The 24,640-nt window shown below is 45.8% G+C and overlaps 1 protein-coding gene across 2 annotated transcripts in view; it reads left to right on the top strand.

The window, feature by feature from the left end:
* Positions 1-24,640, top strand: part of RTN1 (reticulon 1) — a 120,517-nt gene that overhangs the window by 79,072 nt on the left and 16,805 nt on the right. Inside the window, exon 1 of one of the 2 annotated variants that reach the window (XM_056347404.1) lies at positions 24,324-24,626. The exons of the other annotated variant lie outside the window; for it this stretch is intronic. Within the exon in view, the coding sequence (XP_056203379.1) occupies positions 24,566-24,626 (61 nt within the window). The 5' untranslated portion in view covers positions 24,324-24,565. Of the gene's footprint in view, positions 1-24,323; positions 24,627-24,640 lie in introns of those variants that run through there. 2 annotated transcript variants of the gene reach the window in all.

Raw genomic sequence — 24,640 nt, 5'->3', positions numbered from 1 at the left:
AAGAGGTCCGGCAGGTGTGACATACAACTTTTTCACAAATCTTCTGGAATCCTCCCCTGAGCAAAACGGTTTCTTTTTCTCCTGGGCTGTCTGATCCCACAGCCCACTTTGGTTCACACATCTCCTCTTACTCTGCTGCATGCACAGCCCTTCCCCAGTCTGTCCTCTTTAGGAACTTACAGTGTGCACTCTCAGTTGCAAACCAGTGAAATAGCTTAAGTGTAGAGGGTCTTCGAGAAAGAAATGACACTGCTAAACCCCATGCTAGGGACACACCTGGAGCACTGGTAATTAGTCTGTTGTCCAGGCCAGTCTTCTCCTTTCATACCTCGACTTGACCATCCTGATGCAAGATCAGGGATGAATTTGAGACTAAGGTGGTGGGCAGGAGAAAATGAAGCTAAGGCATAATTCAGCCTGCTGTTAGCTCTCTGCTCTGATGCATGTTCTTCCTTGGTTTTGTGGCCTAGCAACCCAAAGTTATGGCGAAAAATGGCCAATTGGCTATTTATTGGCTAGATCAATCAAAAATGGTCAATAAAGAGTAAAAAAAACAGTTTTAAATGAAAGCATCTGAGGCATGCAGAGCTGCAGCAAGGAGCGAGGGGCGATTTTCTTACAGAGAATAGTTTCATGTCAGGGATTGACCTTTCCGTGGTACATTCTTCGTATTTGGAAGGTTTAGCAGTAGATTGGTAGACCAAGAGGTCTTGACTTGCAGCTGCTTTGCTGTTCTGCTTCTGCTCCATTCAAAGAATCTAAAAAATGACTCTGAACATGTGATAGGACATAAAGTGTGAGCTGTGATGACATGGACTCTGCAGCCACATTCAGATGGCCTTGTTTCTCAGGGTCTCACTCCAGAAACTTTTGAATGACCAAGGTAGTGGGGCCCCAGACACCAGCTCCAGCCATTGTGACTGGAGGAGTTTCCCATCCTGGCTGAGCTGCCCCAACAGCAGCTCACAGGCATGTTCCTCTGTCCATGGAGGAGAGGGAACTTCACAGCTGTGCTTTTTCATTGAGGACCAAGCAGCTGGAAATGTTTCTGCCTTTGCAACAGGCTGTGGCCTGCCTCCCCATTTCTGGCCAGTCAATGCAATTCAGCTGCTATTTGACAGCTTGTTATAACCATCAAGCAGTGATAACTCAACCAGAGCTGAGCTGGAGAAACCTGGAGCTGTGCAGGTCATGGTGTTGGAAATGAGCAGTATGCACATCGACAGGTTTGTGCTGTATATGATCGCTTTTCCACCCCTTCAGACCCCTTTTTTTTCAGGGAGGGATGAGTGAGTTTAGCACTTTCTGACCTCAGGAGTAGCTGTAGGGTCACCTGTTCTCTCTGCAGAGGAGCCAAGGAGAGCTAATAGATGGTCAGATGTTGGCCTTGGGGTTCTCCCTGAAGTCATCTGGTGGGTACATAGCAGTGTCTAAGTGAGGAGCAGTCCCTTAGAGGAGGTGCTTGAGCCCTGGAAAGGATCAGAGAAAAGCAAAGAACAGGGATTTTTCTCTCCTCTCCCCAGATGATGGTTTGCTTGGGCAGTGTCTGGGATCAGTAACCAATGATGCTCTCTCATGATTAGCACCATGCATATATACCAGAGCATAACTGTGATACGACCTTCTGAAATGTCTCAGTAGATCTCATGCCCTTCAGATCACAGCCTGTGTTGTCTGTAGCCTGAGCATTTGGCCCATTTCACCGCTGGCATCTGTTTCCTCCCCTGATTTCTGGCTGTGCTTGTGAAAATTACTCCCCATGTGTTGGGTAAGGTCAAACTTTTAAGGCTTAAGCATCAAAGCTTTGTAAACACAGTGTCTGAATGCTCAGAGGTGCTTTTAAAATTGGGCATAGCTTAATGTAGGAGGATCATACATCTTCTCTTGGGACTGCTACCCAGTCCACTGCCTGGGTGTGAGTTAAGTACAGAGCTATAAACATTTATAGGCTTTATCCTTCTGTTTTCATATATCTTCCCTTTAAGAGCAAAGGACTGCCTCTGAAGAGCTGTCATAAGTCATAGCACTCAAACAGATGTTTACAGACCTTTCTGATAGATATCACACAAGACTGTGTTTATAAAATATTTTTAAGATTACATCGTACCAGTAAAAAAAAAAAAAAGGTACTTGTTTGACTGCTTACAGGTGCCTGATGGTTATGTCAAATGTTTAAATATCAAAGCCTGAAGGGCAAGTTGTAAGCCAAGCAGAGTGAGTTGGTGGGTATCTGTATACAAACAGGAACCTGCTGAGAAGAGCTCCAAAGATGTGTAATGTGGGAAGAGCTATCTCTGTGAGCTGGGCTGCACAAGCCCACTGCTTCCCCTTTCCCTGTCCATGTGCGCATCCATATCCATGCCCTGCCAAGCCAAGCACCCGAGGTCAGCTCAGTCTTGCTGCTGGAGAGGGCTGCAGAGAGAGCTGCTCTACTCACAAGTGATTTTTCTGTTCATGTGGACACCCCTCAGTTGCACAATCGCTCACAGTTTAAGCACATTTTAAAAGCCAAAATCTTGACATGGTGTCCCTTTCTGTGTCTCTTTGCATCAGTGATTAATGACTCAGCTTACAGGCAAGGCTGTGACACTGACAATCTGACGGTAGCCAGTTTTTCCCAGATGCCTGGATACGGGGATGTTTTGCTTGGATACTCCCTGCAGATCTGAGAGATTTGTTATTAACAAAGAAATCTAACACCTATTGATAGCTTTTCTGTGGCTGACACAATATATAGTAAGGAGAGATGTTTATTCTGAGCGTATAGAAACAGGGAAGAAAAAAAAGCAACCCATATATAATGAAGGGGCAAAGTTAAACCACCTGCAAGACTTTTCCATAAATGATATTAAAGAGCTTTCTCTGTACCAATTCAAGTTTTTATCTCAGAAGGTCCTTAGGGAAGTTTATATACTATAATACAACTTAGGTGAAGGAAAAATCAAAACATTTTCTTTTATTAACACAGGATGGTTTGCCTCTTAATGCAGTCTTCTCATAAATGTAGTGTTTTGCAGGGAATTTCTGGAATATTTTATTTTCTGTTCTGCTAGAAATGCTGCTTCTGAACCTCTGTAGTGCTCCATGAGCTGGGGATCACGTGTTTTCACAGGTTTCATTGATTAAGTCAAATGAGGAGTTTGGACTCATTTCAGGTCAGATTTAAATTTATGATTAAGGTCTGGTGATAAAAAATACATCTCTAGTTCTCAAGGAGAGGTGAAATACAAACTTTCAAACATGTCTGCCTGTTTCAGGGTGGCTCTAATTATTCAGGTCTTAAGCAGAATAAGGACTTCCCTGAGTATGGCTATTTGCATCTGGTAGATTGCATGAGGTTAAAATTAATGTTTCTGACTGTAGTGAAGGGTGGGCGTGTGATAGGAGATCTCCATTGGGAATAAAACCTGGAGGTGGGTATTGTTTTTATTGGTGGGTTTCTTTAGCTTCTGAGAGTACACTGCTGATTGGGACATAATAGCAGTATTGACTGAAAAGGAGATATATTTTATTTTTTTTCCCTTGGGAGGCTGCTGTGTTCATGTCAGTTCAGAACAATATAAAAAATAAGGGACATGTAGTGATCCAACAATTCAAAAGGCTTGATTTCACCCCTGAAGAAAGTGTCTAGTGTTGTTGTCACTGTAACTCTTAGTATTACCGTGATTACTACTTTCTTTTGGTTTATTCCTCTGCAGTATTTTTTTTTAATGCTTTTGACTTTTAGACAAATTGGGCAATTTTGCCCACTGTTTTTTCCACCGAGGTATCCCAGGTATCCTCTCTTCCCCCTCTGTCTCTGACAGTGGCTTGGTGGTTACATAGGAACAGTAGCAGTGAGAAGTCATTCTGGTGTTTTGCTTTTGCAGCATTTCATTTGTGTGTGAAGAATGCAAATAAGCATGGAAAAAACCTAATGCTATAAGAGGACAGGTTGGTTTGGATGGCAGGATCTCCTACCTCTACCACAGGTCTGCCAGACGCTAGCCTGCCTGTGGTGGGGACATTTGGTGATGTCAAGGTTGCTCAAATCAGCTCTAGAAATGGAAGCAAAGGTTTGTCATTTTGGTAGTGATGGTGGATTTCACAAGTGCCCTGAGTCTGGGAGGCTCCAGCTGAGCATTGTTTATGAAAATGCGGCATACAAAGATCCTTGTGTTTCTGAAATAGGTGTTTCTCCATTCAAGAGGACTGTTTGTTTCCTGGATATTCAGGGCTCAGAAGACACAAAGCATGAGTGATTTGCAAGCCACATTATGCAGCAGTGAATATTTCTTGAGGAAGAAATGCTGCCAGTAGGGCTGCTTTTAGGTGAAAGGCTCTTTGCTTTACCAGAAACCCCACTTTAGGGTTTATCTTCCTTCCAGTTTCAACTTGACTCGCAGGTCTATGCACTGAAAGCCCTTTCCCAGCTGGTGCCTTATGATTTTAAGTGGAATTGGTGATCTCTCCCAAAGGTTTCAGCTGGGGTTGGAGTTTGCTTCACATCACAGCTTCCCACAGAAGTCTTCTGCAACATGGGCTCCACCTGGGTGCTGCCAGTCCTTTGGTATTTACCTGCAGTTCTCTAACATCACTGGAAAAGATGTACAAACTTTCTCATAGTTCATTCAAAAATAATCCACAGTTCAGTTCGTTAGAATGCAAACTACCATGAGAGGTGACCTCAGGAGTCCTCTAGAGCTGGGGTAACCTGAGAGGCACAAAAAGGACAGAGATAATCAGTTCTACCTTTGCAAAAAGCCATGACTTCGAGAGAGAGACAAGGCTTCCAAGGCAGCAAATGTAGCTTGCATTAATGATTTGGCATTAGACTATCCAGATTACCAGGTAAAGTAGGAAGCTTAGTGAAGACTGTCCCCTTTCAAACTGGATCCTAAAGAATAATTTGCCAGGGAAACAGCTCCTGGTGTTGCTACAACACCTGGCTACATGTAAACACTGTTGGAGCAGTACATTTCATACAAATGAGTAAAAGTAATTTTTTATAATCACTTCTTAGCTTTTGAATAGAAAGTACAATGTTACTGCAAAATTTAAGGGAAAAAACAAATGCAGATTTCCAAGGTCCGATACCACCCACGGTCTGGCTGGTATAAACCCTCTGCCTTGCTTGATGTTACTTGGGTTCCACAGTGGTGTAAGATCAAAATCCAGCCTCTGACGATCCCAGAGATGCTGTTTTCACAGCGACTCATTTAAAAGCCGCCTAGGATCTATGCTCACTCAGTGAGTGCTGTTGGCAGAGGCAGGCATTGTACAGACAGGTTTTTCTGCTCTTTTTTAGAAATATAGACAGGTCCTTACAGAGGCAAGGGGGAGTTATTGCATACATCCTAATGAAATGCTGATAGCATCAACAAAACAAGGTCTGTATCTGGGCAACGAGCAAGGAGAAGGGTAGGAGAGCTTACAGAAAAGCCAGCAGAGATTAATAGTCAGGATTTCTGAAGGTTACATTGTCAGCTAATGTACCATTGAAACATGAGCAGCTGTGCTTACTTACTTATGTTAAGTGCAAGAGCTTTTCCAAAGGATGGAAGTTACTTCCCGAAGTGGGGGAATGGGCTGCGTTTGCTGTTCGTTCTCAGATGCCTGCACTGGAGCTGCTGTAGCTTTGCTGCTAGTGCTGAAACAGCAGCCCCATGTATATCCTTAGCTGAAAGTGAAAGGTTTATTGCACCAGCCAGGCAGTCATAAAATGAGTGGGTTTAATAAAAGCCATAGTAGCAATTGTGCCTTCTGAAACGAGCGCTCACCTATACACTTTATTTGCACAGACAGTTATTGCGGCTAGATATTATGTGCTGACTGTGTTGCCTGGTGCTCTCAGACAGGGTAATTGCACAAGCAAACTGGGTCAGAAATTGTGTGTGCAGTTATGTCTGATGTTCCAGAGAAACAGCCCTCGGTCCTTGCAGAGGCAGGGTCTGAGTAGTGCCATTTTGGGGGACTGAAGTACAGATGGTTCAGTCAGAGTGACAGGATTACTAGAAGCAGTGAACCTACAGGCTTTGCCCATGCTGAGAGCCCATTTTCTCAGCACTGCAGTTAGCAGCAAGGGACAGTGAAATGGTCCAAATCTCCAGGCAAAGTGAGAAACAAGATGGTATTGTCATCTTACAGATGGGATGCTGAAGCACATGCACACCTATCTTAAAGTCCCTTTGTCTAGAAAAGCTGGTGAAAAAGGGGCTGAAATTGGCTAATTTATCACATGAGTAATTGATTTGTTGAGTGTGATAATTGATTTCACTGCAATAACACCAGGAACACACAACAGAACTGGGAAATGACCTCTGTTTTTTATGAATCCTGGCTTGTGAGATAATCCTTATTGCCTAATTATTGATCCTTACATCCAATAGATGTCTGTAAAAAAATAGCAGGTTTCTCCATCATTCAGAGTGGCAGTGAGCAGGAGCAGTGAGGCGCCATGCATCGAGCAGAATGGTTAGGAGAGCAGCACGCCATTTCTGTCAAAGGGGTGATTTCCATATATATAGCTATATTTCCATATAGCTATGGCAATGTGCTTTCTACTTGTAGATCTTGCTCCTCCAGCAGCAATGAAGGGGCGATTGTGTTGGAATGAAGTTTAAATGGAGAAAAGGGCCAAAGAACTGATCCTACTAAGTGCTGAAGCGGCTCTGGCACGTGCTTAATGGTGCTGAATTATTCATTGAGCTGGCTGGGCAAACTGACTTTGCAAAAGGAAATAAATGAGGGTGCTGGAGAGAAAATGCAAAACGATGTGTTAGCCAAATGTCCCAGTGTCACAGATTTCACAGAGGATCTGGCCTGGGATCCCACCCCTTAAGTGCCAGTTGCTGCCGGGTGCGAGCCCTTTGTAAAGGGAAGAGTGAATGTTTTGGGCCTTGCACACAGGTGTGACTTCGGTGACGCCTGTGGGCCCAGATTAGCTTCATTTGTGATGGGAGACCTTCCCTTTGAGGGGAGGTATTGCAAAGAGCAGGGAATGGCCAGCAAGCAGCTGTCTAAGGCCCGAAGCATTGATGGGGCAACTGTGACAGAGCAGGTAGAGCCACGAAGTCTGAAAGATTAACCCTTGTCAGCCGTATCTGTCTGGAGAGCGTGCCATCTCCTCTTATCGCTTTTAAAGGTTCTGTTCCTGCACCCCTGGTTAAAACTCAGTCACAAGTTTTGCAGTGTTTTCCCTCCGTGCTCCTTCTCCAGGTGCGAGCCCCTTTCCCTGACCAATCTGGGCAGCTGTCTGCAGGTATCCTTCCGTCTTCCCTCCACTTTAAATCCCATAGAAACAGGGGGAAAACTCCTTATCAAACTGTTCTGCATTATGCTGCTGTGTTTTGAGGGAAGTGAGTGAACTGAAGCCTCATCTTTAGCATGGTTAGGATCTGACCCTTGTCTCAGGGACAGCCTGAGCAGAGGCAATGCCTTTGCAGTATTCCCCACACTGCAACCAGCAGCAGTAGCTAAGAGGAGTACCTGGGATAGAATCATAGAATCATTTAGGTTGGAAAAAACCTTTAAGATCATCAAGTCTGCCTACTAACACATGCTTGATGCTGCATGGCAGGGAGCTGAAAAGATCAATGTGATAATCATGGACTCACAGGCCTGGCTATGCTGTGGTTGGAGTCCTGCCTGGGGAGCAGAATCGTTTCCTGGCACCTCTCTGTCTGCTAAGACTAAAAATGATGCCTCAAACACCATGTAAATGGCCCTGCTACATACAGCCAGGCTCTCGCGGGTATTCTGGAAGAAAATATTCAGAGCACTTGGCTTCAGCTCCTGTTGTTGTTGCTCTGATTTGGAGATGCTGGCAGCTGAAATTTTCAGGATTTATTCAGATGCAGCTTTGCTTTTGCCCTGTAGGCAAGGGTGGAGTTCAGATCTGCAGTTTCTATTAATGGATTTCAGGCACAGATATGTATTATACCTGTATGTATAATTCTGTACCTAAGCTTTCCCATTTCCTGCTGCCTGCGCTGTGCTTGCTCAGTAGAGACTCTCAGTGCTGCTAAATGGAGGTTTTGCAGAGAAAGCAAGGGGACAAACATGCAGCAGAAACACAGCAGGAACTGTCTGGGCCTTTGCAAAGCCGAAATCAGCATGTCCAGCTGTGCTCAGCTGCATCCAGATACCACGTCCCTGGTTTCTTTGGGCTCCTGCAGAGTCCAATGCTCCTTCCTTTTTCTAGAGCTGAAAGTAAAGCAAGCCGCTATGCCATCCCCACCAGAGCTGAGCCCCACCCACACCCAGGGATAAGACCATCCCAACCACTTCCAGCAAATGCTACAAAACAGTTGTGACCTTTGGGGTTCTTAGCTGACCCATTCCTAAGGATGTCCCTACTGGCGTGTGCTGTGGTGAGCCTTCAGGTCCTGGTCTCCATCACTCAGCACAAGGACTCATCAGAAGGACCCACAGCCACCGTCCAGCCTGTGCTTGGGTTTCCTCAGCATCTCACATCCAGGTCAAGCCAGGTGTGACCAGGCTTGTTAGCCAAGTTATCATTTCATCCCTGTCAGCGCTGGCTCAGGAAAATGAGGTACAAACAAGGAAGCATGCATGAAGCACGTGCATCCTAAACCACTAAGGTTTGTGTTTTCCCAGGATTGCTTCTCCCTTCCCCAGCAACAGACCCTAAGAAATGGGGAGAGTCCACCTCTGTTAGTGTATCTTGGGTAATCCCCACTGAACGGAGAAGAGATTTGAAAAACCAAATCACTGAAGAAGGTTCTGCCACATACTTTGGTTTTGTGCAGGTTTTTTAAACAAGATTTACCTGTAGGAGTTTGACTCTTTGCAGAAAGTGAGAACGCAACACCTTTCCGCTGTCACTCTTCCAGGGTTTTGCTTTGGCAGACCAAACTGAAGAGTGTAAAATGCTGAGGCACCCTCTGTGCATCCTTTTAGCATTTTTCAAACCAAAATAGGAAGAGAGAGGATGTAAATATTTACTGGAATTGTGTATTAGAGAGCACCCAGGGATCTACATTTGGATAATCTGCATTGCAAGGGAAATTAGGGGAATAGCAGATAACTTCAAAAGGCTGCAGTGCTAGATGTGTTTCTTAACACACACAAATTGATCCCTGATTTCTTAAGGAGAAAGCAAGCTCTGTGCTCATTGGTTTTAGCTCTTATTTTATTTGTAGTGCCTGGAGACCCGGTAAGATCAGGATCTTTTGCTGGCCGAGATAACAGCATGCAGTAAGGTCCTTTCCTCAGAAAGCGAAGGATGAATTTCAGTCTTAAGGAGAATTGCTTAATGCCTGAAACCAAGAAATTCCACCATTTTGTGTTGGTTGAGGGTCAGCCCTGCTTTGCTTGGTGCCCACTCCTTTTTTCGGTCACCCAATCCCCTCGCCATGGTATTACCCTTCAGGTGGAGGGGTAGGTAGAAAGGCAAGGGAGAGAGGAGACAAGTGAGGGGGCTGAGGTCTGATCTCTTTGTTCCCAAACCTTTTCCCTAATTGGATCCATTTGAGAAGTGAGAATTGGTGAACTCTTGTGCCAGTGAGTCACCATGTGCCCGGCAATGTCAGTCATCCCCACTTACCCCAACTGCACCTGTCCCATCATGAAAAGGAAAGATAAGGAAACATGTCCAGTATTTCCTTTTAAAACAGACATACAGAAGTCTTCCCTCCTCCACTGAAAGATGACATGACTCTCTTCAGGAACTGTTTTGGCCCATTACTTGTAGGTGATGTGAACAGGGGTTGTTATCTCCAGTCCCTACTGTTGCACACGTTTGCTGCATGGTAAGATGAGGCTGCCTTTACACTCTTTACACCCTAGGTCTCTCATCAGTCTGATTCGAACCTGCTTCCATTCCCATTATATTTGAACTCAGCTTTAAACACAGCTCATGGAGAAGGAGACAGTGGGTTTGGTAGGAGATGAAGCACATCCAGTCCGTGTGAGCGCGTGACGTACTATAAATGATGCTTCTGCTGTACATTAGAGGAACGGAACTACGTAAGGGCTGGAGGACCAAATGGTCTGCTTTAATTATTCATCATTAGCAGTAGCTATTATTATTTAAGAGCTGCCCTTCTTAGCCTGAAATGCTAGCCTGTTTCTTTCCTTGATTGCTACCATCCAGTGTCTTGCTGTATTTGCTCTTGGGAGTGGACCATGATAAAGGTCTTCTCCATCAAGCCTGCTGCAATGCCCTAGTAACCCAGGCCTCCTGGACCTCCTCTTCAAGCTCTTGCTTGCAGTAATTCATACCAAGCTAGCTAGTGCTTTGCTCATCTTGTTGGTCCCAATGTGTGATGGGTTTCCCTTGCTGCACTCCATGGCTATCCCCCTGAGCCTGACTCAGATGCTGTGTACAATACGGTCAAGGGAAGAGTTCCCACCGGCAGTGCCAGCACGCCTTACTATCATCTCCATTTCTCCCTGAGAGGCGCAGGCCTTGTTTACTCTTCTTTTAATAACACAGATGGTTTTAATAGTTCTCTGCCTTCGCCCCCAGTTCTTTCTCCTTGTCTGTAGTCTGTTTAATGCTTCCTTCTAAGTGATGGCTTTGTCACTTAATCTCATTAAAACTTCTCTTCATTGAACTCCGTGAGCTGCTTATCAGACCGTAAGCCTAATCTCCCATTTGTAATTAATTTGTTCTGTGCCTCCTACTATTTGGCATCATTAGATAATGGCATCACTCTCAAGGTCACTGGTACACAGCACGAGGTAAACACACATGGCTCCAGCGCTAGCTGCCCTGCTAGCCTCCTCCTTCCTCCTCTCTTTGCCACACCGCTTGATTTTATTGACAGCTTTCCCCCTTTCCCTTAGCCCGTCTCCCTCGGATGCTCCCTGTCCAGCCTGTACTGCTGTGTGACTCTGGGGATCACTGTCCCGCACTGTTTAGAGGCAAATGCTTCTCTGGTATCTTCCAGACTCAACTGCACTACTTTTCTGCTCACTTTCCAGTTCATTCCTGCTTGGTCCAAGAATTTAGGTGCACCATTCTTCCTTTGTTGAGTTACATGTTTGTAAAACTTGCAGAACCTTGTCCTTGTGGGCTCAGGGTTGGGAATGGGATACATGACGCTTTCACCTTCAGACCATTGGGCCCAGTGGACACTCAATGGCTCGCTCATTGATGTCATAGGTAGAAACAAGCGACAAATCACTATTACGATTTGATGTCCATATTTTTTAAGAAGGAAGAAATCTTGGTTTATCACAGTTCATGTTACCAAGCAGTACCGCCAGGCAATTCCTGTTGCTGGGATGAAGAAAGAAACCAAGCACTAACCAGAGATGAAAACCAAACCAGTGCTTCCCTGCAGGTCCTGCCAGGATGCTGGTACTTGGCACCACCGCAGACTTTGCCTCCAGCCTGTGCATAAAGGTGTTTGCTGGGCCCTACCCTATCTGGTCTGCTGGCTTGAACCCCCTTTTAGCAGTGAATTTCACTGGCCAGAAAAGGCAAGAATGATACCTTTGGTGATACTGCCGCTCGCTCATTAGGATTTGCTGGTATGGAGTTGCCTGGGACCTTTGCAAGTTCCGGAAATGGGGTCAGTCCTGCTCCTAGCTAAATCTCTACATTTTCCCCAGTAGATTCATTTTCATCTCACGTTTCCCTGTTCCCATGTAGTATCTAAAAAATTCATTTATTTGACCTATTCTTTCAATTTTTGCTTTTCTCCCCCTGAAAGCTATCTACTAAACTTAAGTAATAGATGCACCCAGAGCTGTCATTAGATCATAGGTATCGGTATTCAATACAGTATTGATCAGAGTATTCAGAAATTCAGCGTTCAGGCAGCTATAGAGAACAGCTCCAAATCCATTACACAGAGCTGTGGGGAGGAAATCTCAGAAGCACTAAAAACTCAGGATTTTTAACTCAGTAGAGTCTGCAACTATATTTTCTAATTGGCGGTTTTTGTAGGTGTGCCTCATTTTTCTTGCCCGGTAGTCAAGAAAGAAAAAAAAAAAAAACCACCAAAAAACTACTGGTAAGAAATTCTGCTGCCTTTTGGGAGAAGGCAGGCTGCTGTAAAACAGATATTTTTCTGAGGGGCGTAACTGCAGGAAGTACATTTTGCATTTGCTCACGTAATGGCTGCACATATATATCAGCCCTGCTATCTTGCTGGGAGCTGGCACGAGGTGACTGGGTAGATCCAGCTCTGTCGCTCGAGAGCAGCTGTGTGGAGCGGCTATGTTCAAGTCACCGAGTGCAACGTTTTGGGTAAGAGGCAGCTCTTACCTGAGGATATATGGTAATTGCTCCCAGTGAAATGCGCCTGGCTCAACAGCAAGAAGATGTATTTGCAACATGCTCGCAAGCTGTAAGGAACTGCATGTTTTGTTTGAATGTGGTGATGCCTCAAGATGCTAGTTTAAGGCCAGGAGAACTTTCTGGTTATAGTAAAAAATAAGTTTATGCTCAAAGGACATGTTGATAAGAGCAACTGATTGACAGACTGATTTCAGGAGACTCACTCATGAGATCAGAACCAGGTTTGGATCAACAGATAAACCTTCCATTTTTCTAAACAGTCTGTATTTCCTAAACCATCCTTGTTTTGGTCACTCTCTGCAATACACTCCTTCAAACCATGCTGAACATCTTTTTAATCCTTTTATGTAACTCCCTTTGTGTGCTGCGCTGCCATTCTCTGTGCTCACACAATCACCGCACCAATGTGATCAACAAAAGAACAAAAATCATTTTATTCAACGCATAGTCTGTTTCCTCTGAGAATGAGCCCAAGTTCAGTTTCATTCAGCTGGGATGTGCTTGGATCCCAGTCCCTAAAAACATTACAGCACTAAATATCAGCTGTCTACTATCAAAAGGGATTCTTTTAATTTCAGTTTTGTTTTGTTTTTAATGATCTATTTGTCTCTCCAGACTTGGGAGCAGGCAGTGAGATAGCTGTGATTTGCAGCCGCAGGCTGCCCCCTCCCTCCTCTGCTTCCATGGAAACGTGTTGGATGAGGCAAAACCAGGCATAGACTTAAAGTACATGATTTCCAAAATATTTGCTTTTCCTTGCAAGGAGGCCTTTACCTCCTGTTGTACAGAACTATGGCTGAGGAGGAAATCCCTTTAGGGAGAGGCAACTTTTTGAGGTCCCTGACTGGTGTTGCTGCAGGGGTTGAAAGCATCCTCCCTGAGCCCATGAATGTGCCCTTTGATGCTCAGAGGGGAAGTGCATGAGACAGGGCAGGGACAGTGGGTTTTGGAGCTGGTGTCATTGTGGCTGTGGCATTTGGGGTCAGAAGAGTTCAGCTTTAATGTAATCCCTTTGTTTTACCTTCATCTCCTTCATCTCCTCCCTGGAGAGGTGAAGATCTTACCCCTCCTCTGCACTTTGGGACTCCAAAGGTACCCAGCTTGCTCATGTAATAGCTCCATGTGTCTGCTGCGCAGCTGCCCTCCTCGTGGTAAAAAACAGATTATTTGCAGTTTGAGGGCAAAACAGGGGAGGGCAGGGAAAAGAGTGGCAGCTCACACAGACCTGCATGGCACAGGCAGGGCTCGATAGGGCTTTTTGGGTGGCTGACATGCTTTGTATGGGGAATTGATTCAGAAAGAATGAACTTGCAGGAGAGAACGGACCTTAAGCAACAGCCACCATCTCTTCCTGCATCTCTCATGCAGCAGTCTCTTGCTGGAAAGGCTCTCACCCTGCAGGGACACCAGCTCGCCCTGCCACCAGAGGCCAAGCTGGAAACCCACCTACGCAGACATGACTCCATGGGGCCTGATCCTGCTGTAGGAGCTAGGTCCTGCTGTGGTGGTCTGGTTTGCAGGATCCGAGCCTCACCCCTGGCAGCCGCACACCTGGTATCTTCTACGTGACCCCTCCTGTTTGTTGGTTGGAAGGAAAAAGCCTCTTAGATGTGGTGCCTCTAAGGAGGCACTGAGATAAACAAGTTGCTGGGTGCTACTTAATGCAGGATGTCTTTCATGGAAAAGAAGTATATTTTATCCTCCATCACTTGCAAAGCATGCAGATTTTAAAGGCTGCTTCTCTTTGTGGCATGCTAAGCACAAAGCAGGGCAGAAACTTTCTTTTCCAAAATAAACCCCAAGCCAAGCCCTTTTTCCCATTTGGGTGGCTGGGAAGCCTATCCATCCTTGACCTCTTAACAAAGCCCTGTCTCAGGCATCGAGATGTAAAAATGAGTGTCACTCCACACTGTCTGAGGATTCCATGAGATTCATGCTGATCAGAGCTCTGCATTAATTATTTAGCTTCAGAGAAATGTGTGGAAGGGTTCTGACACTTCAGATGTGCAAAGTAATTGCCACATTTACTTCCCAGCTAATGGGGAGGCCAAAATAAATTGTACAGGGCTGAGTGGGTATGCGTGGGTGGGCAAGGAAGGGGGGGGCTAGGACCTTTCTGCCCTTACACGTGGTTTCAGCCATACCCTTGGAGCCCACAGAGCTCAGCGTGCCTCGAAAGGCTCAAGGTTGCCCTTCTGTGTGTCAGTGTGGGCTGGGCATGTCACAACGCTCAGCCACAGCCACCTCCATCACCCTCTCCGTGCATCCCTATAAGCAGCCTGTCTCTGTGCATCACGCCTCCGTTTGCTTTCTGCCTGCTGCAGGGTTGCTCTGGCCCCTCGAGCCAGCACAGAGGCTGCTGGTCGGTTTGCCCCAAGTCGCCATGGAGCTGCACCCTGTGTGCAGGGCCGTGCTCCTCCCAGGTCGCTGAAGCAAGTGGTGACGAGCAGCAGTTCTCTCTGCTCCAAAATAAGTAGGTCTTGACTGCAGGTTTGCAACTTGAGGAAAACAAACAAATTCTGAGGCAGTGTGGCTATATTTATCTGAAACTTAGAAGCTGTGGTTCACAGGAAACTTTGATCACTTTAAATATTAGGCAACCTGGGGAAAAAACGGAGGACACCACCCCCACCCCACCCACCCCCAGTTAAAAAGCAAGTGTTTTGGAAAAGGTAAAAGCTGCTGCTTCCAAAATGGAGTACAGTCCCTTCTCTTTTGGCCCCCAGTACCAGCCATCCTAATCTAGAGGGCTGATGTCTCTCAGCTTCAAGCTGGGGGTGCTCAGAGGCTGATGTTTCCAAAGCCTGGACCTGCAGGTGCTGCAGACCAGCAGGACTCAGGGACCTGCCTGGCATTCACGTCTACTGTACCTGTGAAAGATAAGGTTCATCCAAAACAAATTAATGGCGTTTGGGTTTGGGGGTTAGGTTCATCTTGTTGGTATATACAAAGATTGTGGTTTTCTTGAATTTATCATAATTTAAAATTAATGTAATGCCATTATGTTTTATCTCTGATTCATTTGCAAGAAATTATTTGTAAGTATCTGGCATATGAAATGCAAGAGCCTTGGGACACAGGAATATTGTGCTTTTGGTCCCTGTATGTTTTTATTAAGAACGAGGTGTCTGATAAAGGGCAAAGGGTTGTTTGGTGGTACCTGTCTCAGTCAGGAAGTTTCAGCAAAGCCCCATGTACTTAAATGTTTGCAGAGAATGAATACTTAGGGAAAGCAGTTCAGAAATCCCAGCAGACCTTTTGCAATGCTCCCCCAGACCTATTTTACTATTCTGTTTGGAATTCCCCAGTTTCTGCAAAAGCCAAACCTGTTGCAAGGGAATTCACTATTCATGCAGAGAATGTAGCATGCTGTCCTTCCACCTCGCATTGTTCATGTGCAGTGCTCTGGCATAACAGCTATTTCTGTATCTCTGCAAATCTACACTGTTACTCTGAAATTATTGCTACTTCCACCATATCCACATGCTATCCATTATTGAAGCAATGTTTAAATGTACTGTGACATAAGGAAAACATTATCCCTTCTTCATTGTTGTCCAGTGAACTTTCATGCTACTTATTAATTCATAAAGATGGCAAAATAATTCCATTTTACATAAATATATTTAAATTCACTTTATACCTCCTATTATATATTCATCCTTTTCCCAGAGCGGAGAGCTGTCATTCCTTTGCAGAAGCTACCAGGAAAATGTGGCTTATGAAGTTTAATGATATTGTCAGGAAAATCTGAATTTAGGCTTTTTAGTTTGGTTTTCTAAATGTGAAATAGTTTTGCTGATCTATGTTTAATCCTTTGGCCTTGAGAATGGGAAATAAAATTGTCTTTTCTCAGACACTCTACGTCAGCATCCAAATCAGGACTTTCTCATTGTGTGCAGAGAGGGGGAGCGAGGATACATGATATTCAAGTACTGAGAGCTGGAATCTGTTTTTCAGAGAGAAACCCATTTCCACAAAATCAGTGGCTTTATCTGGGTTCTGTATTTTTTTTCTTCTTTTTCCCCATTTTGCATCTGTATGCATGAGATACCAAGTTTTAGGGATGACTGATGTTAAGTTCCTAATGAGGTGGCTCCAGGGTGTGGATTTTCATTACATATTTTGCTGATTTGAGGATGGAAGCTTGCTTGCTTGACCTTGCTTATGGTATCTTCCATAAGATATATACGTGTGATTCATCCTTTACTCTTCCCTCTGTGACCTGTGTGAGGGGATGTGCTGGGGCAGGGCCACCCCCCCCCCCCCCCCCTCCCAGTACTCAAGCCATCACTGCTTTTGTGTGTAGCTCTTCTGATGTCCTAATCTAGCTGATGTCCTAAAATGCCCCACAAAACCATTTTCCCCGCTCATTTCACCAGCAAACACAACTCTGACCACTTTCCAGGCAACACTTCTAGCGCATCATTTCCTGATCTAATTCTTCTAATTACCCTAGAGGCCCATAATAACATTTAAAAATCAGAGTGCTGCTTCACTGTCCAAAGCATTTCTCTACCCAGTGCTCATACTGGCTCTCACCAGAGCCCTGCTCATATTTTTTCTTTGCTTTCCCCCTCCTGCAGCCTTGCACTGACATTTCTGCCTTCCACACCAGTATTTTATGTCCTTCATTTATCTTTTTGTTGTTTTTTTTCCTCCCTTGGACAGTACTAATGCGCTTCTCGTTCATCATGCAGCACTGCATGCAGCACTGGTAGCATTGCTGCAATAAGCAGTCACGGTCTTTCCCCGCTCCATCACTTTTGCAAGTGCTGTAGGGTTGCATTTGCTCAGGACAGGGGCAGCTGCTTTCTTACCTGCCCCTGTCCAGCCTATCCCCCTTTCCTCTGCAACCTCAGCCGAGATTTTTCCATATTAGCAGCCGACTTCCCAGCCCAAGTATAATCTAGAAGTTGGTGAGCATCATCCCCCTTAAATACACTTAAATACGATTTCAAGAACTGCACAGACTCTTAGAAGAAGTTACTGTGACTGACTTAACGGGTGTAAGGTGTGTTCTGCTTGAATTTTACAGGTTAAGTAATTAGTAGCCCTCCAGAAGAAGTTTGCAGAGAGCATTTTGGTACCCAGGTGTCTTGCATCTAGGGAGCAGGCGGTTGTGGCTATTGCATCCAGTGGTGTATTAGTGATCCGTTGCTGTTTTCCAGGGAAAGCTGAGGTTGCCATGACAATTGTGTGTCGGTCGAGCCAGTACGTGCATGGCCACAGTATCCGCACACCTCCACCACTAATGCGTTTATCCTCCCGGCCTCCCTGCGCAGTGGTGGGGGGGCAGTGGTGGGGGAGGCAAAGATGTCTGTGCTGAGATGCTTGAAGCAGCTCTCCAGCACGGTGCAGAGGGGTGAGCAGCTCAGGGCCTGCTGGGTACTCCCTTCCCCAAACAAAATTACGGATTTTTGGCAACAGGGGCTGGGGAGAGGAGCTTGGTCTGAGGTAAGTTATTCTGCACCTTCTCGTACCCACCTGGTTTGGGCTAGCGGGAGGAGTGCAGGGTACAGGAGCAGAGGAGCCAGCAGAAATGCTGCAAACCACAGCTCATTTGCCAGCACCCCTGGCTGTTTATGAGAATCCCAACCTGAATCAAGGGCTTGTGGCACTGCTGCAAATGAAACCTCGGTCTCCTGAGCCTGTGTCTGCAGGCTGTTGGTTTAATTTGCAGTCACATTTGCACAATTTGTAGTTGCGTTTTGCACTTGGATAGAGCATCCCAGCCCTTGAATTGGCACCTGGAACTTCCAGCCTTGGGCCTGATCCCAGCAGAGAAGGAGCGAGGGGTGGCCCTTGGAAGCTGGAAGCAAGGCTTTAGGTATTTCTGTGGGCATATCTTTGCTGGGGCTGCACCAGAGCTGCCTCAGCCCAGGACCTGGATGTGTGGAGGAGCAAAAGGCAGGACTTGACCGGGAAGGACCTGCCCAGTGCTGCTGTGTGGCAGAGCTGCGTTGGTGTGGTGCTTTGCCTGGGCTTGCAGCAGGGCTGCCCACCTGGGGCATGGCTCCCTCTGCACCACTGTGCCATGTACCTGCGTGCTTGTACTGGCATGGTCCCAGCTCACACTCTTATTTCTGCCTCTTACTGCCTCCTCCTCCTCCCAGCAAAGCAGCTCAGAGAGGCTGTGCCTGCCCTGCACGCTGCAGGGTGTCAGCAGTGCAGGAGGAGAGCCAGTGAGAGCTGCTCCAGGGCCACCTCCTCTGCTCCCAGCACAGGACCTTGCCCTGGCAGAGACAAGGTCCCTGGTGCCTTGTGGCACACCCATGTGGCAAAGTCCAGGCTTTGTTTCCCCAGCTCAGGCACTGGGCTTCAGACCTTGCTTTGAGAATTTACTAAAAACATGTCGTCTTCATCTCTTCTGGGCATGCTTGGCTAAAGAGGAGGCTCCTCTGCCCCCCAGCATCCTTGCACAGCACGAGGCAGGATTTCACCATTTCTAAGAGCAATGCAATCCCAATTCATCTTTACAATCTTACTTGATCTCTCCTGGTCCAAGAACGACAGCCAGTAGCACCAGCCTGCAAGTTGTGTTGCAAAAATGAGCAAGGCTCCCTTACTAGACCAGCAGATGTTGTGCTGGGTGCTGCAGAAATGAAGCTTAAAAAGCAGATGATGCCCCAAATTTAAATAGACCAAGCAGACCCAGAGCTCTAAGAGAGATGATTCCCAAGGTCACATAGGAAGCCTGTGGCAGATGTGAGGACTGAACACAGATCTCCTGAGGCCCAGCCATGCTGTGGTCTCAGAACTGTCTTCTCTTTTGTCTTCCAGTCCATTAGGAAGATCAGTTAATGAAATGGAATTAATAATGCCAGCTGCAGCACCAGCAATGCTGTAAGAGAGAAAAATTTAGTAGTGCAGACTTGAAAATAGGGATAAGCTGCAAGTGTTGTAAGAGCCCTCTGCAATGGAGGAATGCAGTAGGTCAGCCAGTTTTAGGGTCTCATCAGCTTTACTTATCAAATCTTAAAGGTGGAATGAAGATGTACCAACTACCTCTCCCACTGGAGAGAAACACCCAATTCTAAGGTTCCCAGCAACTGAAAAAAAGTAGTCCCACTGGAGAGAATCAAAAGACTTTTCTAGGTCAATGGCAGGAATAGAGCCTTCATTTCTGTGATCCTCACAGTTCAAAAATAACATTAAAGAAACAAGAGAAATTATCTACTGCTGAACAGCCAGGAGTAAATCAAAACTGATTCTTATGTGTTACACTTGCTGTTGCCTGCAGTAGTTGGTGAGCTCAGATGGCTCTGCAGAAGTGCCAGCCACCTCTGGGATGGCTGGTGAAGAGGATCAGTGACAGGTTTGCTGAGGGACTGCACATTGGCAGTTCAAAAACCAAAATGGGAAACTGATTCTTAACAATCTAAGGGCTTCCCCTCAAAAGGCTCATTTATTAGGATTCAAGGAAAGGCCACCTCATTCCCAGTGAGGGAAGCAAATGTATCCCACTGATTCTTTCACCCGCTCATTTGACTCATGTCACATGGTTGTTGCTGAAGACCATATGATAATCTCAGACTTTGAGCAAAAATGGGCATGAAGAACAGTTCTGCTGAGCAGAAAGTGAAACAGAGGTATCAGAGCAGAAGCTTAGAAACACATCTTAAAACCAACTTCTTGTCCTTCTGAACTACCCAAATCTTTTGACTGATTATTTAAAAAATCCCTCATAAATCCAGGCATTTCAAGACTTCTACAAGAACTCACAGGGAAGCTGGAACATTATGTGGCATGCTGGGACGCAGGGTTTCTTTTGTTATGAGTATTTAGCTCCAGACTTAAATTGTACCAGTTTAAGACCGTATTGTCTTTTTTACCAGCTTATTGATTCCTTTTGTGGTCTAAAGACCTAAGGAAAAAAGTAATTAATCACTGCGTTACATCTCCTAAGAGAAAATACCAAAGACCTGGGGCAAAAGACAGCAAGCAAGGACAGAGCTGTCTATGTACCACCTATACTGTGAACAGTGATGGATGTGAAATAGCCGTCAGCATCTCCCAGCTCATAGCCTTTTCACCTGAGCTGCCTCTTAAGTGATTCTGCAGCCCTGAAAATTTGCAAGAATGAGTGCAAGACAGTGGGAAGGATGAGAGCAGGGACAGGACCTGGCCCATCCCTCTGCTATTGACAGCCTCCTCACGAAAATGTAATTGTTGGCTGCCCTTGGCGTGGAGTACTCAGGCAAAAATTCCCCATTGCTCTTTAGAGCTTGGAGACATATTAAAACAACTTTTAAAATAGCATCCCCTCTATTTTTGTTGCTAATGCTAAGAACAAATTAGCTTAGAAGAAAAACCCAGCGATCTCCCTTAATGCTATTGTTCTCCTAAAGTGCTAAATGTCAGGATCTTACAGCACCATGCTGCAGATCTGGCGCTGCCCTCAATGTGTCCCACAATGCATTGACGAGGACTGATGCAGAGCGCTGTTCTGAAAAATATACTCAGTCCAAAGTGTCTTCAAAGTCACTGCACTTAGAGCAGAACTGGTGATGGCTTCAGCTCTATCTTTGAATTTGTTATTAAATATTCTTTGAAACCAATGCTGATTTCCACCCTGCCTTCCAGCCCTGCCCTTACGAACCTCCTTCAGGTACATCCCTGAAGTTTAGGGCCATGTGTGGTCTTTCCCGTGGTAGAACAGTGGGTACCGCTGAGCTCTTATGGACCATTATGTCAATTCAAATTTATTTACCTAAAAAGCCTTGCTAACTGTTGGCACCAGAGCTCATCAGTGGTGCACAGGCAGGCTGGGTCACCATGGAAGTGGGAGGGCTTTTGGAGGGGAGCAAGGCAGGACTGGGGAGTTAGTCCTGATGCAGGGCTTGTTGTGTCCCTGGGAGCACAACACTGGTGGCCCACGCACCATGGCAGGGTGCCTGTGTCCTTTGCTGAGCTGTAACCTGCACCTCATCCAGCAATCCCTGCTGAGGTTGGAGGGGTGGAAAGGAATGAGGGAGACAGCAATACCCTACTGATGTTCTTGGCCAGAGGTTTCCCTCAATGGGAGGTTAGGATGGGCTGAAAGCAAGCAGGTAACTTTTTTTACTGAGTCTTTGCCCCACACAGCCTATGTACGTGGGTCATTATCTCCAGCAGAGCTACTTAACAGGCAAATACTGAAGAGCCCACTTGGCTTGTGGCAGTGCCATCAACACTGAGCTTTAGGTGACCTTACTAAAACATCTTAAGATCTATAATAACTTCAGTAACATTCTGCGGCAGAAGGAGGCTTCTCATGGACACTGCTCTGAAGGAAAGGGAAGCAAATTCCACTTACTGCTTTTAATCCTGCTTCTATTCATCATCACAGGAAAACTTTCCAATGCTGCAGTGTCCCGCGGTTGATGCCAAGATCTCTGACCTGTGCATGTCTCACTCTTTTGAGATCCAGGCAATGCTATGCTTATTTGCACCTTCCAGCCTGCTCAGTAAATGTTTAGTTGGTGGTCCTGGTTTAGTTCTGTTCCAGAGAAGTAGTTCTCACCCTCAGTCTGTTGATGACCCACTGCTTCATCCTAATTCTGGCTTAGTAATTACTGTATACATAATTAAAATTCTCATTGTAGAAGTGCATTTTTTATCAATTGCCATTTTAGTCATGGATCCACCCAGTGCTGATTGGGATTTTGTTAGACTTTTTGTGAATGTCTGTGTAGACACACATACAGTGTTAATGCCAAGCACTGCCTCTGTCCATCACCTGACTTGGTTCCTGGGATAAGTGAGTGCACGCTGGAAGACCTTCTTAGCTTATTTGCATTTTCTAAGTATGTTCAACTCACAGTTCCAGTTCAGTTCTGTTTCTGACACAAATGTATTGTTCTTGTTACTGGTGGTAAAGTGATGGGGTCTGGTGCCCATGAATTAAAATAGCTCTGGAAGTAGCATGGGACAGTCCAATCACATGGGCCAGGCCTGAAGAGACACTCTCCAAGGGAAGGAAGAGTTTAAGCAGAAGAACTGATGGTATGGTTCATTTTGGTAGCCTGGGGAAGGAGCTGGAGACCTGAAGTCTGGGGCAAGAAAGATCCTTACCAACAGTGAAAGAAAGGAGAAACCATCACTGTTCATACAATGTTGAGATGTTCAGCGTACAGGGACAACTCTTCTGTTCAAAGGGAACTTGTCTTTTATACCTGACTGAGAAATGTGGGTTACAGTGAGTCTAAGCAGAGATTTTGTGTCTTCCCAATGCTGTGTTGCTGGTGGTACGTGCCCAATAGCCATGAGTTTAACTGGTGTGCTAAGATAAAGGTCTCTTTGGCTTTTTTTCAGGGACTCCAGGATTTATGAGTTTCATGTGAATGATGGCTCTGTTTTATATACACTGCTTGTAAATACCTTGTATTATGGATTGGTGCTGGGAACCCTATCACAGAGCTGCAAACAGCGTGCAGGGCAAAAAGTATCAATCGGGATATTTTCTGCTCTTGCAAAAGTTCTAAACCAATCAGTCCGTGATGAGAAATCATCCCTTGCCAACCAGTTTCCTGCTTGACATAGTCAGGAAGAACACAAAATCAAGACTTGTAACGTTATTTGTAGATTATTTAATCTTAATATATGCAATGACAATTGAACCCAGTTCCGTACCAATTAATTGTTTCCCTGTTAGGGGACTGAAGATGCTGGATTCAAGCCTAAGCAAGTCTTTGGGGGAATTTCAAAGATGGTTTTGAAACATGAACAATAGCTGTTGACCTCCGTAATCCCTGCAGAGTTTTTTAGGTAAAGGTTAAGATCACACTGTGGTGAATCTCTCCTTAAATTTTGACTTTCATCTGTGAGATGAGTTACCTGAGGGAAGGATAAATGACCTGCCGCTGCCGGTTGGAGGAGATCTCTGTTAACTCAGGTGTTAAAGACCGTTTGGTTTTGGAGCCAAAAAACCAGAGAGATTCAAGCTCTGTTCCCCATGCTGACGTGTACATGTACATATAGAAACTCAGTATAGCATGGCTAAAGTAAAATTGTTTCATAAACTAGCATTATCTAAAAGATTAAACGCAACCTCAGACCTGAGAGATTTCCCAGCTGGGATCATTTTGCCAGCGATGACTGGACCAAGTCTGATACGCTGTATCTCAAGTCACTCTTCAGTGAAATGGGGTGACTTTTGGAGGAGTTTCTTTGTGATTAATAGCCACCCCAAAATCTGAAAAGGCAGGCAGATGGGGTAGATGTAAAGCATTTTCTTTCCTGGTATTTGCCAAGTATGGCCATTGCTTAGTTATGATGTCTCTGAGATGCTACTTATAGTAATTTACTGATGGGGAAACTGAGGCAGGGGCAGTGTCTTACTGGGGGAGGAGTGTCAAGGGTGGTGTTAAAAGTCAGCTATTAGTGGGCTTACAGCTGCTACAGAGAGCATACTCTTTTTCACATAGTCCTGCATACCTGCACTCTTACACCTCGGATCCTGGTTTATACAGCATTTTGAGCAGGGAGAGGAGGCAGCACTCATACCCACACACCCTAACCTGGGTGCAGCTTGCGGTGCTCAGCATCCTGGTGTAGCAGGGCTTGGCATGAGGGGCTGGGGGCCATGCAGGTCTCCCCATGCCTGTGGGTGCTTGTGTTTGCAGGGGTAGAAGGGGGGTCCCTGGTGGTGTGGGTACTCTGCTATTTTGTTCTGTTTCTGAAATAGTTTTGGGAAAAAAGATAGCAAAATGTGGGTTGCTCTGTTGGGGTTGGATCCTGACTTTGGTTTTCTCCTGACTGCTCCCCAACCTCACCCAGATGGGCAGAGGAGAGGGGGGTATCAAAACCTGGAGGCGTTGGGCAAAATTTGTCCCTTGCAAAAAAAAAAAAAAAAAAAAAAAAAAAAAGGGGGGGGGGAGAAAACACCAGATTTCATCACTGTCAAGAAATTTCTGGAACGTGAATAGTCACAGCCATGCAGCCACATAGGAAACACTGCTCACCCCCCCACCCCCCCTCCACCCACACCCAATTTGTTTTTATTTCTTTGCCATCAGGTTGCCTTAACCATTTCCATGGCTTAGGAGGCTAAGCCGCCGAGCGCAAGCTTTTGATTTGAAAGGGGACTGCATCCCCTTTTGAAAGGAGCCTGCTCCCTAGGGCAACCACATCACACTGCTGATTTGCTGCAGTGGAGACCGCAGCGCGTACAATATGCCCTCCCCCCTCCGCCTGTGCTGCTTACAGCATCAGTCCGGAGCCGAGCAGGGAGACGGGAGCGATACCCGCTAACCCACCCATGCTCGGGAATGCCTGACTGGTAACGCAGTGCCTCCGACGAAAGGACCGGCCATTCCTCAGCTCTCCGAGATGCAAGCCAGTGCCGATTCCACCAAGATGGACTGTCTTTGGAGCAACTGGAAATGTCAGGGTATTATATCTATT

The sequence above is a fragment of the Falco biarmicus genome, chromosome 7 (assembly GCF_023638135.1).
Source record: "Falco biarmicus isolate bFalBia1 chromosome 7, bFalBia1.pri, whole genome shotgun sequence".
In the NCBI taxonomy this organism is placed as follows: Eukaryota; Metazoa; Chordata; class Aves; order Falconiformes; family Falconidae; genus Falco; species Falco biarmicus.
The sequence above is the reverse complement of the archived record's forward strand: the minus strand, read 5'-3'. Positions and strand labels throughout refer to the sequence as shown.